This window comes from Austrofundulus limnaeus, unplaced genomic scaffold (assembly GCF_001266775.1).
Source record: "Austrofundulus limnaeus strain Quisiro unplaced genomic scaffold, Austrofundulus_limnaeus-1.0 Scaffold214, whole genome shotgun sequence".
Classification (NCBI taxonomy): Eukaryota; Metazoa; Chordata; class Actinopteri; order Cyprinodontiformes; family Rivulidae; genus Austrofundulus; species Austrofundulus limnaeus.
The window spans coordinates 517,898-537,367 of record NW_013952616.1 but is presented as its reverse complement, the minus strand read 5'-3'; the positions used below and the strand labels follow the sequence as shown (position 1 = coordinate 537,367).

Genomic DNA, 19,470 nt, shown 5'->3' with positions numbered 1-19,470 from the left:
TAGCCTCCTGGAAACACTGGCATCAAGCATGTCTAAACCATTGTTTGAAGTCATCAACAAGAACGGTGGAGCTACTCATTACTGAGTCCTTTTTTTGACACTTTGATTTCTGTTTTGGGGGGTTTCTGGGTTTTTTTGAGCTATGGTCAAACTTTTGATCAGCTGAAAAAATCATGTTTGAGTGTAAATGCAGTTTTCAGAAAACTCCCTGCTCAAAAGTTCTTGTCAATTGCACTGATTTCTTCTTTTAACATTGTGAAGCTCTACTTAGAACCTTCTTAAGATCCAATAGTGCAAAATGCAAATTCTTGCACTTTTTTGACTGGTCTTAAGATTTTGATCAGGAGTGTATTTCATTTAAAAATAGACCATTTAAAACATATAAATATTGAGATTTGCTGAGCTTCCATCTCTGGTTATTCCTTCATTTATCCGTCATATCCGAGAAATCTTATCAGTCTACATTCACACGTCTCTGCTGCTCTACCTCTGCTCTACAATCAAACACTGAGTGAAGGAGGAAGGCTGCAGAAGAAGAGTGTTGACTTACTGGTGTTACAGTTTATCCTGACACAGTCTAGACGGGGGAGGGGAGAACAAGTGACAGATGAAATCGCATCCTTCAAGGTTACAGCTGCAGACATCCAAAAAAGCAAATAAAGCCACCTTCCGGGGACGGGCACATGACGTCAGCGGCCATTTTCACCAATTTGGAAGCTCATGGTTGGTGAGAATTCTGTATCTAAAATTAATGTAGTAGTATTACTTTATTGTAAATATTTTGCTAATACATTTGTTTGGCAGACGTCAAAATGGTCGCTTGCAGTTCAATGGCCACATCGATTTTTCAACCCGGCTATCAGAGCCTCAAATGTTGGTCTACAAAGCGCTATGGGGGTGACAACTTCCGGGAATAATGAGCTTCTATTTATTATGTGTTTTACTGACAATAATAGGAATATAATAGAAAAGTGAGGCTTCATTTGTCTGAAGCAGGTCAAAATCCATGTGACCAGGATATTCATGTGCCGTCAACCGCAACAGAAAAGTGGGAGCAAACAGCCTTGTGCCACGAAACACCAGCACTGCTGAAGGTCCTGAAGACCCTCCTCACAGGGTGTCCTAAGTTATGCAAAACTTGTCTCATAAATTACACTGGCTGCAGATTAGGAGGGGAAAATAACGTAAAGAACCACTTAAGAAATGGACTACAAATGTTTTGTTTTTGTGGCCCTGACTACAAAAATCCCAGATTTTTTTTCTACTATTTGAAAAGAATTTACTCCATAGGTTGTAAATAAAGACGAATGACGCCTCTCAGTGTTTTGTATAAAGTGAATCTAAAATATGTTTTCACGCACTGTCATTGTTGGATTTGTTGGAAACAGAATTGGCAAATTTGGAATGTGGGGCTGTACCTTTAATATGAAAATCCCACTCGCACACCTGCACACAACTGAAGTATYACTTGCTCTTTTTGAAGAATTAATAACTTGTTGCAATTAAACAAATAGTGATATAATAAATACTTGAACATAAACACATAAGGTACAACCTATGTAATTCGACAAGTTAAGCACTAAACAAATGCTTCACTAGAGGCATATATATTATTTTATTTATGTATTTATTTTGGCAGGAGTATGTCCCGTTCATTTACATGGATGCAGGACTTAATTTTTTTTACTCGCTCCAGCTTAAAAGGGAGAACTCATTTTGCCTTGGCTTCAACTTCCTGGTGCATGTAGGTTCTCTTTCCATTAGCCTAAATACTTGTGACAGTATATGGAAATGATGACATTTATGCCATATAAAAGTTAAAAAAAAGATGTACATCGGGAGCATGGCTAAAAATTATTATTATTTTCTTTTTTTRTTATCATTAATTTCCTTTCAATCAGCACACAACAAGCATTCACTAGTAAAGAAAATGTCAGCCAGGTGTAGAAAACTAGCAAAACTTGCTTTGTTGTTGTGTTTTCCATTGTGCAGGCCAATAGTGAGCAAGTGCAAAGTTAGATAAGTCATTGTTTCTTGCATTATCCATATTTTAAACCATTACGTATATATATACCAAAAATCTCAGCTATGAACTGTTTTCCAAAAAYGTCCTGCATTTATAACATAAGAGCTATTTCTATGTGGAAGGAAGGTGCAAAATACAGAAGAATAAAACAATTAATAAATAAAAAATAACACTAGTCTTGCTAAATATTTGTTAGTGCAGTCAGGGCCGGAATCTTTCGACCTGCTTTTTTGCTGAGTGTATCTATTCCAGGCTGGCTGGTAAATCCTTATGCTCTAGTGAACTCTGCTACTACCACTCGTGCCACCATCTGCAGACATGCTGGGTGCTGTGGCATCAGGCTGTTTGCCAGACGGGCCGCAGGCTCCGGGCCTTTGAAGGGGTGAGAGCCATCTTTGAACAAGGCATGGAATATGCCAGCGAGACCAAAGGTTACAAATGAACAGAGAGAAACATGAACCCTCCATGGCAAGAAGAAAACAATGTTTAAAAAAAAGAAAAAGAGAAAAGAAAAGACCACAGGAACGAAGATAAAAATGCAAAGTTTAAGTGCAGCATCAAGATGTAAGAATAGATGGCATAAGATCAATTAAATTCTACGGTATGATTTACAAAAATACGACAATGGTGCCATCTATTAAAGGCACAGTGTGTAGGATTTGTTGTTTTCAGCGACATCTAGTGGTTGAGTGGTTGAATCATCCTCCCTGGTCCTCCCCCCACCCCCACCACCCGCTTCCAAAAACAAAGGAGTTGCTACGGTGTCTCTCAGGTGTCAAAAACCTTTGATAATTCCAACCGCGATGTCTACCAGCAGCTTCAGGGCTAGTGATGTTTCAAGTGGTAAGATTATGAGCTTTAATAAGTAAAATTATCCCAGCTACAATGACGGACAACAAATATTACATTTATAGTATTACAACTAAAACCTTTTTTGATGCCGCCACCGCAGTTTGTCCTTCATGAGCCTTTATAGACAAGATGGCGGCTGCCTGTAATGGCGGCCCGCGACCATGGAGATATAAACAGCTTTTTATAAGGTAAAAATAATAAAACAAGGTATTTTATTATTATTATTAGACATGTTTTTTTATTATTGTCATTAGTGATTATCTCAATTTCAGCTAAAAGAATTGACAAAATCCYACACACTGTGCCTTTAAAAGAATGAAATAGTTAAAATGTGTTTTTGTAAAAAATGTCTTTACATAGTAATGACGTGACTATGTCTGGTGTGTTCAGAAGATGTGCTACAGAGCATGAACAACTTGTGTAAGACTGATGCATAAAGATGTCTACGAAGCATCAAGGCCGAAAAAAAAAAAATAAACTTACAGTCCAAGCAAGAAAACAAGGCATGCAACTACAAAGACAAACTACAAAACTGCTTTAGTACATGTTATCTCAGCTGGAATGAAACGAAATAAAAAAAGAAAAAAAAAGGCACAAACAAATAAGGCCACCCCTGGATCTTGTACAGTGGAGCGAGCCAACGGCGACGACTTATACGATACCTAGGTTGACCGTCAGTTTGACCCTCCCGCTGTCCAGCTCGAGCCGCAGAGTATCGGCCGACTCGCGGGACGTGGCGGCCATGAGCAGACCGAAGGCCCGCTGGGACATGAAGCGGAGCGAGACGTCTTCGGCCTCGGTGTGCATGATGTTCGGCATCACCACCTTCATGTACATGCTGCCGTCGTAAGACAGAATCGATGCCTCTGTAGGGGAAGGAAAGAATGGAACACGCTGAACTGAATAAGCCTTTTCTGAAAGGAACAAAAAGGTGGGGTGGAAAACAAACATACAAGTTGAATATGCAAGCACACAAAGCACCSTAAAAGTATAAAGAAAATTTCAGACTTCATCGTCAAACAATACAAAGACATGTGTCCTGACTCTAGGAAAAAAGCTGAGCCAAAGTAATTTGTTCCTTTTCTTTAGAGTTTGAATTGAAGGGGAGAAACCAAAGTGAGAGGGAAGAAAACTTGCAGCACACTGGGAGCCTCTTGAGAAGAAAGAGACAGATTAAAAAAGGTATCCAACCATGAAATACAAAGTTTGACACCTCAGCTTAAAAAAAAAAAATACAGAGCATTTTGGCCCTTAAAAATCGTGCCGTAGTGTTAGGTGGAAAAACTTTGGACAATCGCACCAGGTGAGGAGATAAGTTGTACAAGTAAACAATGACATTTCACATCTCATTAATTRCATTTTGACATAAAAAGAAGCAGCATTTTCACATCAGTTTGAAAAGAAGAATGCTTACTCATGCAAAAGGCGATGTGTCAAGAGCAGTATTGGATTTTGCTTCGCTTTGATGTCAAAATTCAAATGATGAATTGTAAAATGAAGATGCAAGCTGTGTGAAATCACTCAGCCACTGCTAGAAAACCCCCAACATTTTTGTTATTGTTGGCTGAAGGGTTGCTGTAAGATCCGTTCTGCACAAGCTGTTGACTGAGTGAGGATAATAAAACCTTGATCACCTTCTTTCTTACTTTTAATTGACACAAACGCCTTTGCTTTTTCTGTTGTCACTTCTCGAAGGAGCTCAAATGTTAAAAACAAAACCCAACGACCTACCTACACACGTGTGCTACGTATGTTTACGGACAGATTTCCTAACCTTACTTGGCTCTGACTGTTGAAGACACAAAGCTGTGAACAATTCACTTAGAATATCACGGATACTAAAGTGCAGAACAGAGCTTTGTAAAAAAATAAATAATTAAAATAATCATTCCAAACAAGAAAAAAAAGAGGCTGGCTATGAGGCAACACAGAGCAAAAACATGGCAGAAAAACAAAATAAGACCCAAGGAAAATACATGATTTAAATAATATGTGACAGACTGCTAAAAGAGCAGGAAAAGTACCTATAGATTGGAACATGTGATTGCTGATGAGCACACACTAACACAGAGGAGCCCAAAGTGGGGCCCGCAGGCCAAATTTGGCCCACCAAGCCATTTGATTTGGCCCACCAACAGTTGCCAAAGTTACAAAGTTGTAACCTGTTATCCTATAGGCAGAAACACAGTGTTTCCATTGGTCAAATGAATATATAAAAGGGCTGTAGTGAAGGTAGTTTTCAGTCATGGTGCTGACATTTCTTTGATTTATTAGGATTAAACATGAAACATGAAACGTCAACAAGAAAWATTTAGATCAGATTTAACCCCACATGTAGATTTGCACAATTTATAAGGCCACAAAAACTCATATTTTATCAATTTATGAGCCTTTGCTACTTGAGCGTATGGCAGAGTTTCTACAAGTGYACAGACTAAAACAAAAAAGGGCCATTGCACAGCTTAATCGTTAAAAATAAAGGACTTTACTTTAAAAAGTATTTGTATTTCATGTATTATATAACTGCATTTGGCCCACAGCCATGGATAGATTTTCATTTTTGGCCCCMTCGGGGAAAATGTTTGGGCACCCCTGCACTAACAAGAATACAACTAAATAGGCAATGTCAGATTTCGTAATAACTGAAATTTAAAGTAATTTCAATGCAGGTTTATTGTAAAATGAGCTTTATTAAGTGCAGTCTGGGCTTTAGCTTGGTTAGCAATTAGCATCTCTGAGCAGCTTCTCTCACGTCAAACTGATTTACATAAAGTAACAGTTTTGTTCAAATTGGATTATTTTATTTGATGACACACCATTTTTACATCCTCCCACATCTGTAACCGAACTTCCCAGTGCCAAAAAACAAGGTTAACACTCTGTGAACTTTCATTATTTCATTTTATTTTTTGTTGTTGTTGATGTTAATTAATATACTCTATGGGGTAGGTTATGTTTAAAGCTATCAAAACAGTCTCGGGGCATATGAAATCCAAACTTCTCTTTAAACTAGAAGACAGGGACATGTCTCTTGAAGAAGACATGTCTCTTGCTATTTATTTTTTATAGCGGTAGTATCATAAAAAAACTGTTTCCATAGTAATATCAGAGCTGTGAAGAAGAAAAAGCAGATGGTTATTACTTTGCTCTAAATTAGCAATGCGCTAACACTGAACCCTTCCGTAGGTTGAAGACTGCTGCTGTGATAATCATCATTCTTTCTCAGAGTTCAGTTAAAACCACACATCTGGAAGACATGGCGCAGGTGACAACACTCCACATTTAAATTTGAAYGAACACACCCCACAATTTCTTTGAAACRCACAAAACATTGGGTCAGCGGCAGCCTCTGCATGTGTTGGTGCGTTTCTTCTGAGAGCCATCAGCAGCTCTGGGGATGTCATTTCAAATGGTAATTAAGCTGCTACTTGTCATTCAGTGTGTGGTTGTGTGTACAGTATGTGCTTTTCAGTGAACCCCACACTTTACATAATTATCAGTCCAAGTCGAGTCGAGGATAGAGGAGAAGGAGGAGGAGGAGAACTATTAGCTGAGGAGCATCGCTAATATTGTGGGTGCTGAGGGGAAGTGAACTAGAGAAATCTTCTTAACATATAAATACACACCAACACACACACACTCCTGGTTTATTTCCATGTTCTGTTTTCCTATAAGTGTTTTCATTATACACACCAGCTGCATCAGATTAAGATTTTTATTTTAACACATATTAGTAACAACTCTTTCTACCTGTGGAAGAACAGCTCATAACTGAAAGGGAGATAAACACATTTAAATCCAAAGTGAGGAATCAAACATCAAATCTTGTATGCTTTATAGACATTGATTGACATTTGAAGATTGTTAAAGTTTAGTGGCCTTTTATATGGGATGATGACCTCGCTATGCATTCCATGACTGACATAACCTAGAACACTGGTGGACAATCCTGGTCCTTGAAGACTACTACCATGCATGTTTTAATGGTTTATCTGCTCCATCACACCTGATTTGTATAAATAGGTGAGTAAAATGTTATGTAAACCTTATGGCATGAAATAGAATCCAAAAAGAAATTGTGGTGATTAACACAAGTACATGGCTAAGACTGATACCCATGGTGTACAATGCTCATCTGAGGAGCAAACAAACCAACGAGGAATATAAAAACCAAATTAAGGATCTATGTTAACCAACACCAGTGAGGGGACAACTCAGGTGTGAGTGGGCAGGGAAGGAGCAGAACTAACACTGATTGGGAAAACTGATATAAATAATCACAATCATTGACACTAGTCCAACAGAAAAATACAACGTGATAGGATTATGATCATTTGGAAAACCATCATCTTCAGTATGAAGTCAATTGTGATGCTTCTAGTTCATGCCAATAAGTTTTTACTTGCTATTTTTCATGTTCCTGAGATGTTTTCCTGCATCCTCACTTTATCTGATACACCCACTATTTGGATGACTCTCTTGGACCATGTTAGGACTCAACAATGAGTATCATGCCTACATTAGGTCATTTCCATGACATTGTCGCTGTCATAGCCTAAACATAAGGTCAGCATAGCCAGACCAGCTTCAAATAATTAATGACCAAGCTACTCAAGTACACTATCTTCATGTCATGGATATGGCCACCAGGTTCCCCACTTTTCACCTAGGACCTCAATATGCTGTCACAACCATCTTGCTACGCAAGTTTTGTTCAAAGTCTAAACCACTGTGAACTATCACACATAATGAAGATAGAAGTGCATTCTTAAATAAAGACAAGGACAAAAACTCCAACTCTCAGCCCAGTCTAAACTGCTTTAAATTTGATAGAGATGACTTTAAGAAACAAGAAGACTTTCAAAGCATCAGTGTTGTTGATCAACTGTCTTAGTGACTTGCAGCATATTGTATTTTGTTCTCCAAGTGTGCATGCTTGAATGCACAATTCTATTTTTATTTATTTATTTTTTTCTGAAAGGCTGAGATAAACTCATGTTGTTATTGACAAAAAGGTCAGCATTGATTTATCAGAGTTGTGTCCTTTTGCAAGCCATTTTCATTCCCAGAGCATCAAACACTGCAATTCTGTCAAGCAACCAGGGCAGTTAAAAGACATGCTGTAAGCAGCTTGTTGGTATTGGCACAGATTCCTCTAGAATAAAAAGTTCACAACTCTGACCATGTTTTCCATAGTGTCCAAGCTAGTGCTATTACATTTGGAATTTTGTGGGTTTTTTTTTCTTTAGACCACAGATCCATTGTGTTGTTCTGCTTCCTTGTCACACAATCAAACCCCGCACTCCTGCACAGTGCAATCGGGTTAATAACTTCTTTACTGCCGTGCAGTTCTCTGCAGTTTTATTTGTGCTTGTAAAAAAATAAATAAATAAAAATAAAACTACCACATTTGCCTCTTCACGTACAGTATCTTGTGCACTTGCATATGATTTAGTGGGAGATTTAAGCAATGTCTGGTTACCACAGGTTTATTGAACGTGTCAAAAAATCTGTAATATATCTGTGCAATTTTAAAATATGATATATACACCTCATATTTATAGTTTGTGATGATGATCGTTAAGTTTAACTGCTATTCTAACACGCTATATGCCCTTCCACTTTATTATGTGTAGTTTATAAGTACTGTATAACATTGCTACTGCTTGTTTTTCCATACAGAAGAATTGTGACAAGCAGATTCTGGTGAATGCTTTAAACTACGTTCTCACTTCAAATCTTAATGCTCAATACCAATTTTTTTTTGCCTAAATCACTTTGTTTTGCCAAAAAGTTTTTTTGTGAAATAAAACCCTTTTTTTTACTTTTTCTTTTTTTTTTTTTTACATATCAGAAATCTTTGGTTTAAAATCAAACTTTTGGTTGATGCTCTAAGTTCTTTTGGTTGAACTCAAAACAGTTTTGAACTCAGAGAACATGAACATCCGGCGCGGGCCTGAGCACGTGTCCCTATTGGTTGGTGTGTCAAAGCAGCATTCTCCATGTTCATGCATTACGTACACTATTTTCCCACACTTAAACACAATGCATTTGCAGTGTATGTGCGGTACATTTGTTCCTGTTTTGACTCATGTAAATATAATTTCAAAACACATGTATATAAAACACTGTGATGGTATCACAACAGCAAAATGCAGCCACCTAAATTTAAGGTGTACAATTTTTTATTATTAATGAAATGTCATTGCAGTAATGCTAAAAGTCTGTACGAAAAAATATTTTTATTGTCTGAGTGTAACAAAAATAGAAACGCCTATCAGCACCGTCTGCAGGCTGTTCTCTTCCTTCTCTGAACCAGTTTGTTTATGACTAATAATGCTGCAGCACTGTTGTGTTCAATGATCAGTTTTAGATTATTAGTGCTTTCATTATCTGACCAAAGATTAATAAAGTTGAAGGGAGGACATTTGGTTCAGGAAATAAATGTGCATTTATCTCTGAGGGGGAACTCTTTCATCTTGGTCTCAGCCATTTCATTTATGGATGAAATATTGTTTGGCACAGATTTAACTGAAAGACAGGAAGATAATGAGTGTTTCAATTTGATGAGAGCAGTCTGTACTTATAATGAATCTGTATTTTTTTATGTTTGCTAATAAAGCCTTTTAACATTTTCCCCACACTTTTGCACTTGTAGCGACTTTAGTCAAAAGCTCTTATGGTATGAAGTTCTACGTTTAGTCTGCAATGAGATTCATTAGTGCATTTTATACATTACACCTCTAAGACATTAGGATTCAAGTACACTCAAATACATTGTTATGATGATGCTTGGCCTACGCAGGTCAGAATTTACAATATTTAGCAGCAAATCAAAAAAGAAAGTGGGTGGCAAAGAGCTCTCATGAAATACTATAAAAACTGGTTTATATTGAACATCTTAGAAAGCAGATTTTTTTAACCTAATACAACTGACAGTACCTTTTGTAGTTGAAGCAGCATACATTTACAATGTATCATAATGTGCAATTCTTATATTCTAAGGCAAAGATATCATAGTGATAGAATTTAAGTGAATTAAGAGAGTGGCGTTCCTTAATAATTTCTTTAGACTCTTACACTACAAAGTTATGAATTATTTAAGGCAAAGTGACATATTGGACCTGCAGGGTAGAAAAAAAAGATTAACAGCAGCATGTGATGACTGCAAGAAGAAAAATATTCATTTGTACTGTACCCACAGGCATCGGAAAAGCTTTAGTGCTGATTGAAGCAAAACTGAACACAGAAATACAGACTGAAATGAACAAACTCTCAGTAAATATTGGCAGCGCTTTTCAAATATTTAAAGCGTCAATAAGTTAAACAAATAGAAACGCTAACACCAACACAAGGTGGAAGTCTTGTGCCCTAACCACCATGGTGCTTTTCGAGGTAGGGGCACTATGATCAGCACATATCCCCCCAAAAATGGAAGTGATCTTCATCTACTGCATGTGGGCTATCATTTGGAAAAGCAAGTGGAAACTGCAGCCAAAACTGAGATACACCTTTACTGCCAAATAACACGCTGACTTTCACTTACTGATCCATTAAACATGTGAAAATTGAAGGAATACCCCGACAATTAGCAAAGACATACCTGAAGCCCCTGTTCCATCAGAGGGGTTGTCATTAGCAGAACTTGTTAAATAGACACACAGGTTAAGTAGTCCTTTATCCTAATTACATAGTATTTTTGGCACAAACATGAAACTGGGAAATGTGTATTCTACCCTGTTTTTACTAGTACTTTGTATGAATGTTCATCCATCCCTTCGTCATTTTAACTTGCTTCTTCATTTCAGGGTCATGGGGGTCACTGGTGCCCATATCTAGCAGTCACGATGTGAGGGGCGGGGTACACCCTGGACAGGTCGCAAGTCCATAAGTCCACAGCTTTGTATGAATGTGAGGTTTTAAAATTTCTTTATGCTTTCATTGTGAAGCGCTGTGATTCTTTATCTACTGTATGAAARGTGCTATATAAATAAACCTTATTGACTTACTTATAGTCCGTCCATACATCCTGTCATCTTATCCAGGATTGTGGGGAGAAAGTGATTGGTGAAAGGTAGTGTACAGCTATGGTACATTCTCAATTTGTAATCACTATTTAATCTAGCATGTTTTTGAACCACAAAAATAAATAAATAAATAAATAAATAAATAAATAAATAAATAAATAAATAAATAAATAAATAAATAAATAAATAAATAAAAGCTCCACACAGAAAGGCTCCTGTCTCTGGCTCCAGAGGCAACAGCCCCAACCCAACTGCACCAACAGAAAATTGTTTGTTATATTTGTTTGACGAGTGTCAGGGGTGATTTACGGCAAATTAGTACATGCAAATGTGAAAGGAGAGAATTACTAGTTAATGGTGAGAACTGCTGTGTTTGGTTTGAAGATGGTGGTGCTACCAAAAAGACTTGAGGAGGAGCTAAATGTGGAAGAGAAGGAGATTGTAAGATTTGCATTGGACGTGACCAAAACAGACATGGTTATGAATCAAATAAAGAGGTCAGGTTGAGCTCAGGTTCTGAGACAAAGTAACAGTAGCAAGGCTGAGAAGACTTGGACATGTGTAGAGGAGGATCAGAAGATATATTGGAAGAAAGAGGAAGAGATGGTGTGTGGACTTAGAGTTAGTGTGACAAAGGAAGATCCACAGTTGTGGCAACCCCTAAAAAAAGCAGGTGAGAAATGAAGACCTGGAAACGTGTGGTGGCCAGACACAGAAAAGGGTTTTTTTTCTCCTGCAAAACTTAATCTCATCTCACACACTGAGCTGTAGGTCCTGCCAAGAGTTTAAAGCGTTGAGTTTGCCAATTAAATGTACATAAGCTATCTCTATTATTAAATCTAAAACTCTAGAGGGACTAAAAAATATCCCTCCCCGGCATTTTCCATATGCTCCTCCTGGCACAGCGGGTGGGCAACAGTAATAAAGTTCCCCTCAAGACCAGCCATCGGAGGGCAGCAAAGCCAAAGCTGCTTCTTGTTTGACTTCACAGGAGATGGACAATGAGACGGAAACAAAAGCATGTATTAAAACTATTAAAACAGAAGAAAAAAGAGGACCAAAATAAAAGCAATATGATGAGAAACAAGCAACAGAGGGAACCAAAATAAAAGCAGACGATTTTAGAGATATCAGATATTCCATTTGCTCAAAGAGAAAAATCCAATTTGCGTTATTTCATTGAGTTTAACAACCTTTACGTCATGCTTTAGGCTCTAACAGCATTGGCATTCACTGTGTCCTAGTGGTTTTTAATTTTTTATTTTTTCATTCCTCTGAGTAAAAATCTGCCTCTCTGGGAAAAAAAAAATCCTCCATGCTACCAGGAGAACTTTAGAGACTTGTCAATTTCTCACATGGCCAAACACACTAAGGCTTGATTTCCTCTGCGTTTTCTCTATCTTGCTATGTGTGTCAGTGAGCGGGAAAACCATTCAAGAGGAAGGTGAGGGTGAGTCTCAAAGATGTAAGTGAGATGGAAGAATGTAGGGGGAAGATGGATGCAGCACCACTCCCTGCACTGAGAGAGTGCTGCTTTACATAACCCAGCGCACTTTTCCAAAGCACAAGTTTAATTACAAATGGGGATTAGGGAGTAACGACGTAATGTTTCAAGCAGGGGAAAAAAAAGGAACAGATTGTTGCAAAGCACAGGAGGATCTGATGCTCTCCTGGGTAAACATCATCAAACATGTCCCTTTCTCTCCGCCGCTGCATTTCAGGCATTTTTTTGCAGCTCAGTCAACAATTTGTAAATCTGTTCTCTAGCACTCTTTTTCTGTTTTATTTGGTTTTATTGCACTATATGAACTGGTACAGTGCTGTGTCAGGCTCTGCTGAGTCTGCGCAGTATTTTCAGCACCATCACCTCGACACAGTCTGGCACCAGAGGCAAGAAACAGCAGAAACACAAAATAGAGAAAGTTTTCAGGGAAATTATCACAACTGGAAACCACAAGATTAAAATTTTCATCATGACCTCCTATCTCTTGAACGTTCCTCTCTGTAAACTTCCATAAAACTTATTTTTTTTATGAAAAGAAAATAAAGATGTTGACATTCTAATAAAGCGCAAGAAAAATCTTCCCAGCGTCACGGTGCTTTCTTTCCACAAAAGCCGAGCTACAAAATCCGAGGAAGCACGTGAAACGCTTGATAACGCAGAAGATACCAAACCAATTACTGTGCTCACTTCCAGAATCATTTAACCTTGAAAAGCAGATAAGAGTTTTAAAGACAAAGATGAAACAGAGACTGAATAGCAAAGCCATTGTTGGGACTGGAAAAAAAAAATCCAAAATGTGCTGTTCCAGGCACTTTCAGCACAATATGGGCACACTTTGTCTTCAAATGAAAAACGATTAATTTAGCTTGCCTCCCCAGGCTGCAAAACTGCAAACCGGCTCAAACACAGCCACTGAAAAGTCTCAACAGGAAGGTTAAGATGTGTGTGAAAGTTGTGAAAGCTGAAAGTGCTACAGCTAGCTGTTTCTTGTACTACTTGTAATTGGAAATCACCAAAGAATTCTTTTTAAATGCCCACGTAATACAAAACTCTCAGCCATGCTAACGTTCATAAAAAAAGGGTTTGAGTGAACCTGTGCAACCAATTCCGTTCTAGACTATTTCTTTGCAGACATGCAAAGCTACCACACAACCTCACAGAGCCTCCATTTTGCTACAGAGACCTGAGGCATAGAGTTACTTGTCACAATGAGTTTTGTATCAGACTCGAGTCACGCCCCTGGAACTGAAATCATGGTAAACAAGGAAGTTCCCTTTCCTATCAGGTGACTTTACAATCAAACATTGGTTCTTGCAACTCTGTGATATGAAAACATTGTGTGTTTAATGTTTGGTGTGTGGTGTGTATTAAATAAAAAGATTTGTTGATAACTCGGAGAGCTTCTAAAAGCACAGTAAAAATCCCAATAATACAGAGGTGATCACACATTGATTATGAAAATAGTCTAAGCATCTCAACAAAATATGTATATGTGAAGTGCATTCAAGACTCAATAATGGTGTTTTCACACCTTATGGTTCTGTAAACTAGGTTCGATTGGGTACCAACACAGCAACATCTGATCACATTTTCAGCTAGTGTGGTTCACTTTCACACTGCACTTTGTCAAACAAACCAAATTCTTGGATTAACCTGTTTGTGCCAGTGTCATCAGATTTTAGCGGTCGTAGGATTTCTCCTTTGTTTTTGGCAATTGTGGCAAACAAACATCCTTCAACAAAGAGCTCAGCATGAGTGGAAGGTGAGGCAGAACCATGGAGAATGTTGTTTTCCACACAAGGCGGCTGAGCCGGCTCCATATAAGGCAGCATGCAGTAAGTAGGAGAACAATCAAGCATTGATGTCCACCATATACAGACGTCGAGCAAGGTATATAAGTAACTTTATTACAATGATTAACCAGAATGTCCTGCTTCCTACTTTTGGAGCAGTCTTTAGTCTGCTTGTCATTCACATAAGCATTTGAATGGCACCAGAGGTCGCTTCAACCCAATCGAGACCTGGGTTTGTAGGGGTCACCTCAAGTGAAATAATCAAGGAAACTGTCACCTGAGGTGGCCAAAATTCAGTTCTAAGTGGAACAGGTTTTTGTCTCTTTAAAGGCCCATCAGAGGTCTGAGGTCCAAGACAGTTTCCTTGATTGTTTCACTCGAGGTGACCCCTACATTTTGTAGGCAAATTAGTTTGCTTTTTAGGCCCGCGTCAGCTCTCAATTTACCAGTTGATCTACGTTCCTACCCTCATCTATGGTCACGAGATTTGGGTAGTGACCAAAAGAACGAGATCACGGATACAAGCGGTCGAAATGAGTTTCCTTCGCAGGGTGTCTGGGCTCTCCCTTTGAGATAAGGTGAGAAGCTCAGTCATCCGGGAGGGACTCAGAATAGAGCCGCTGCTCCTCCACGTCGAGAGGAGCCAGTTGAGGTGGCTCGGACATCTGGTTAGGATGCCTCCTGGTCGCCTCCCTGGTGAGGTGTTCTGGGCATGTCCCAATGGTAGGAGGCCCAGAGGAAGACCCAGGACACACTGGAGGGACTATGTCTCTCGGCTGACCTGGGAACACCTTGGGATTCCACCGGACGAGCTGGCCCAAGTGGCTGGGGAGAGGGAAGTCTGGGTCTCTTTGCTCAGGCTGCTGCCCCCGTGACTCGACACCAGATAAGTCGCAGAAAAACGGATGGACGGACGGGCCCGCATCAGAGTTTGATTTCACATTCATACCTCTCCAAACAAATCAGACTTTCTAGGCAAACAAACTAGAGTTTCATTAAAGGGGACTAAACAGGGCTAGTGTGAATACACTGCTGTTCCTGTACTAATTTAAAAGGTTTCTCTGGTACAGCCAAGCATCTTTCATGACTTTTATTTTCAATTCTGGAACAACATAGCTACTGGGGAACATACACCTGTATGATTCCTTTTTTTCATACCTGAGATAAACACCACAGGGAAGACTGGATATGTTGAGATGTCCTCCTGGTTTTCAAAATCTCAGTAGGTATAAAAATTTCTAGCTGCATATCAGAGCACCCTAGTACATTTATTCCAAAGTTAGTTTCTGGTATCACAGAGTCTGCTGTCACCTTCCGCATAAGATATACGGATATAAAAGTAGATTATTTATTCCTTTCATCTTGATACGTGACATTGTGATGTTTTTTTTTTCTCTTTTCTACACACATACCGCCGCGTCAGTCACTTGTTAGACGCACACCTGAGGATAAGCAAGTGTTTTGAGAGTGCAAGGCAGGTGATTTATCTTGTGGAACACACAGGTGGTGACTGGATAAAATGTGGTGATATTATGTCACAGTTCACAAACGGTTCTGGTTATGCAGAAAGTAATATCGAACTGCAGCTGCGCCTGGATTTCAGCGCTGAGACGTGACGTGCTAAATGATACAAACCAGTTATCATCACATTCATGCCCAGTGAGCCTTAACTGTGGGTCGTTACATGAGTCAAACCCCAAAATTACGGGGGGTACAAAGTCTGATCTAACCAACAGCATTCAAAACCTATCTTTTATGGTACAATCATGCAGATCAAGCCAGGAGAAATGCCACAAGCAGGTGAAAGCTGCGGGGCTGAAAACGTTGTTCAAGGTCCAAAATCTTTTTTCTGCACGGCTCATTGATCAACAACCATTTTCTGTAACCTATAGCGCTTCCCTCCCATCTGTCTCCACAATGTCGCTCACCGTACTCCCCACCCTCGTTTTGTGTTTTCAGCTTCATTTTTCACCTCAATACTTGGTTTGCCACGCTTCATTTTACACCTTTGCCCTCCTTTTTTTTCTGCAAATGATATGAGTGATCTCATCGGCCTGTTTCTTACAGCAGACCTTGAAGTGTCACTTCTTCAGTCTGCCGGGATAAATGTTGCAGCAAAAGGTGCTTATCGCCCATTTAAGGCAAGAAGAGGAGCTGAGAAAAAGGGCATCATGAAGTCGGGGGGGGGGGGGGGGGGGGGGGGGGGGGGGCATGGATCAGAGAGACGTAGTGGATTTTTATACTTTGCTGGATCAATGTTCAAATGGGAAGAGATCAATACAAACACAAAACTTGCTTGTTTTCAAAAACTTTATTTGTCTGGTAGACAGGGTCGAATGAAAATGGATTTTCCTCACATGTAATCCAAAAGCAGAGTTAAGCGGAGGGAAATATAGCCTTCATTTTTTAATTCTCTTTCCAAAAGGGCTGTAGTTGTACATTCTAGTAAAGTCCAAGATGCACTGAAAGTCATCTTATTGTTCAGTTTTGCTGCAGTTTTTTTTTCTTGCAGCATATTTAAATCCACCTGTTAGCTGTTACACAAGCTTTTTTTATTTACAGGTGTAAGACGCTTTATCTCATCGTGATAAGTAAGGGTGTAAAGATTTACCCAAGTCACTGTTTCGTACATTACTCAGTATGAGGGTCAAACATATGTCAACTTATTTCAAGCAGCAGAGTGGGTTGAGAGATGATTATTTAATTGAATTTGTTTGTTTTTTGCCCTACAGGCTCTGAGACACAAAATTTGAATTTGTTTTTGAAAAAAAAAAGAGAAAATTAAAAAAAACCATGAGATTTATCTACATATCCATATACCTGAAAAATGAGGGAAAATCTTTGCAATTTATAGACAAGCTGTACAACTTGAACATGTGGTCATACTTTGACATGAGTTCAAAAGTAGGAATTGAATAAATAGATATAACAAGAGATAATAATATACATGACTTGCCACAATATGTTTTAACTATTGAATACATGATGCAACTGCTTGCCATACTTGTAACTCCAGTCCCCCCCTGCAGTTGTCGACAATCGGTGGTGCTGTGGAGCTTTTCCCACACTACTGATCAGAATTAAACAGGCAGGTCTTTAAGCTTTTGAATGTTAATTTGAACCAGCCATGCTTTTTTTCATGTAATGTTCAGAAAGCATCATTTCTGTCAAGGCTGCTGCCAAAATGCTGTTAAAAGGAACATAAACACATCAGACAACAAATACGTCAGTGACAGGTGATCCGAGCATGTTCAATCTGTACCAAACCTTTAAACCTATACACTCACACTCCAAATGACAAGACTGGGCAAAATGGTCTTGTATGCAGTTGATCGTCAGAAAAGCTGTCACCAGTGAATTTTTGCCACTTTTACTGCAATTAGTTTCATGTGATGATGTATTTTTGCTATCAAGCCCAATGCAGGGCAGCTAACTCTAACCTTACAAACTCACCTAAAACACCACCATGAATCAGTGTACACGAAAAGCCAGAAGATGTGGACCACCACAGTGATGAGTACAACAAACTCTCCTCCAGGAAACAAATCTACTCAGTCAAGCTGACCCTTACAAGCAGCAAAGTAAGCACTGGAAGGAGATAATGTGGGCCGTGGCTGATTACTAAAAATATGCTGCCGCTCTACATTGTGGAAAAGGTGGGTTTCAATTCCCAATTTACTATTTCAACGAGTTAAAATGAAAAAGTTAGTTTGACTGATGATTTATGTCTGATTATAGAACATTGTTGGTTTAGAGTTCACACCATGCAAATGCAACTGGAATCTATTAAGTGTCATATTTTTTGTTCCCAGCTAAATGCCACAATCAGTCATGATTAATGTTTTTGCCAATATTGTCCAATCCTACCAAATGATTAATAAACCTTCTCAGGTCAAAACCATATTTTTCATAGCTGTTCAGATGTCCTCTAGTTCACTTCAGGTTTAACAAAGACACTGAACGCATTGCCTGTCTAGTTAGGAGAAAAGGCTTTTACTTCATAGCTACATTGTTTAAAACATGTTATTAATTAATTAGATTTGATTTAACTTGAGAAAATTTAAAACAGAATTTCATCTGTTTCATACTTTCAGTTTATGTGGTTTGGCAGAAGTGGCTTGAGGCAACAAAAAAAAGGCTCATACTGCTGTCTAAGCAGCCAAGCAAAACCAAATATGATGTCTTATTAAACGTTTTCAGATATGAAATATTTATTGTGCTAAGCCATATAATGACTAGCTGTGATTATTGTTGAGCACATGCACCAAAAAATGGCCTAGACTTGTGTCACACTGAGTTATAATCAGAAAACTAAAACACAATTAAAAAACAATTAAAAAACAAACAAACAAACAAACAGAGCTTGGATTTTACTTAAACACTATAGTTTGACCACATTTCAGGAAAACAAGCCACAAAAACAAAACCAAAGTATCACAATTATACATTACATGCACTTCTTATCTCGTGATGAAACCTTAAAGGGGTAATATTATGTGTTTCTCAGGCATTTACTTCTATAACATAATAAAATATTTATGTCCCCTTTAATTGTTACTAAAATGCTGTTCATATGTTTAAATAGAAAATAAATTGGACTTATTCATTTCCGTTTCTAAACACCTTGAAATTGGCCTCTGTCTCTTTAAGAACCTCCTTCCACTTGAGTTCTATGGAACTGCACCCTTTTCATTCAGGCCATGATTGACTTTTTGTTTTATTTTACTGTATAAAGATTATTCTGTTTTAATAAATATAAATGAAAAAATAAAAATGAATAAATAATGATATAAATAAAAAAATATATATTTTAAAATTTCAATTTAGAAAATTCTGTGCCATTACATAGCGCTAATAAACATGTCTAATCAATTAATTTTTAAGTGAAACGCTTACTAACAGACAAGCAGACCGTAAATTGACAATGTAGACTGAACACTTATGTACAGTGTGGTGTGAAAGTTTGGGCAGTCTTGTTAATTTTCCTGATTTAACAAAATTAGGCAGGTGCATAAATTTGGGCACCAAAAAAAATCTTAACTCAGTATTTAGTAGATCCTCCTTTCACAGAAATAACATTCTCTAAACACTTCCTACAGCTTCTAATGAGAGTCTGGATTGTGGCTGAAGGTATTTTAGACCRTTCTTCTTTACAAAACATCTCTACTTCATTCAGGTTTGATGGTTTCTGAGCATGGACAGCTCTCTTTATGTGACACCCCGGTGCAGCTTCAGCTTTGTCACTGATTCCTGGACATTGGTCTCCAG

General features: G+C 38.4%; 1 protein-coding gene across 1 annotated transcript in view; it reads right to left on the bottom strand.

Moving 5' to 3' along the window:
- The window catches only part of LOC106525132 (neurexin-3b), a gene marked incomplete in the record, with an annotated part of 484,453 nt that overhangs the window by 278,218 nt on the left and 186,765 nt on the right, over positions 1–19,470 (bottom strand). Inside the window, 2 exon segments of the mRNA XM_014019257.1 lie at positions 551–577; positions 3,541–3,744. Of these exon segments, the coding sequence (XP_013874711.1) occupies positions 551–577; positions 3,541–3,744 (231 nt within the window).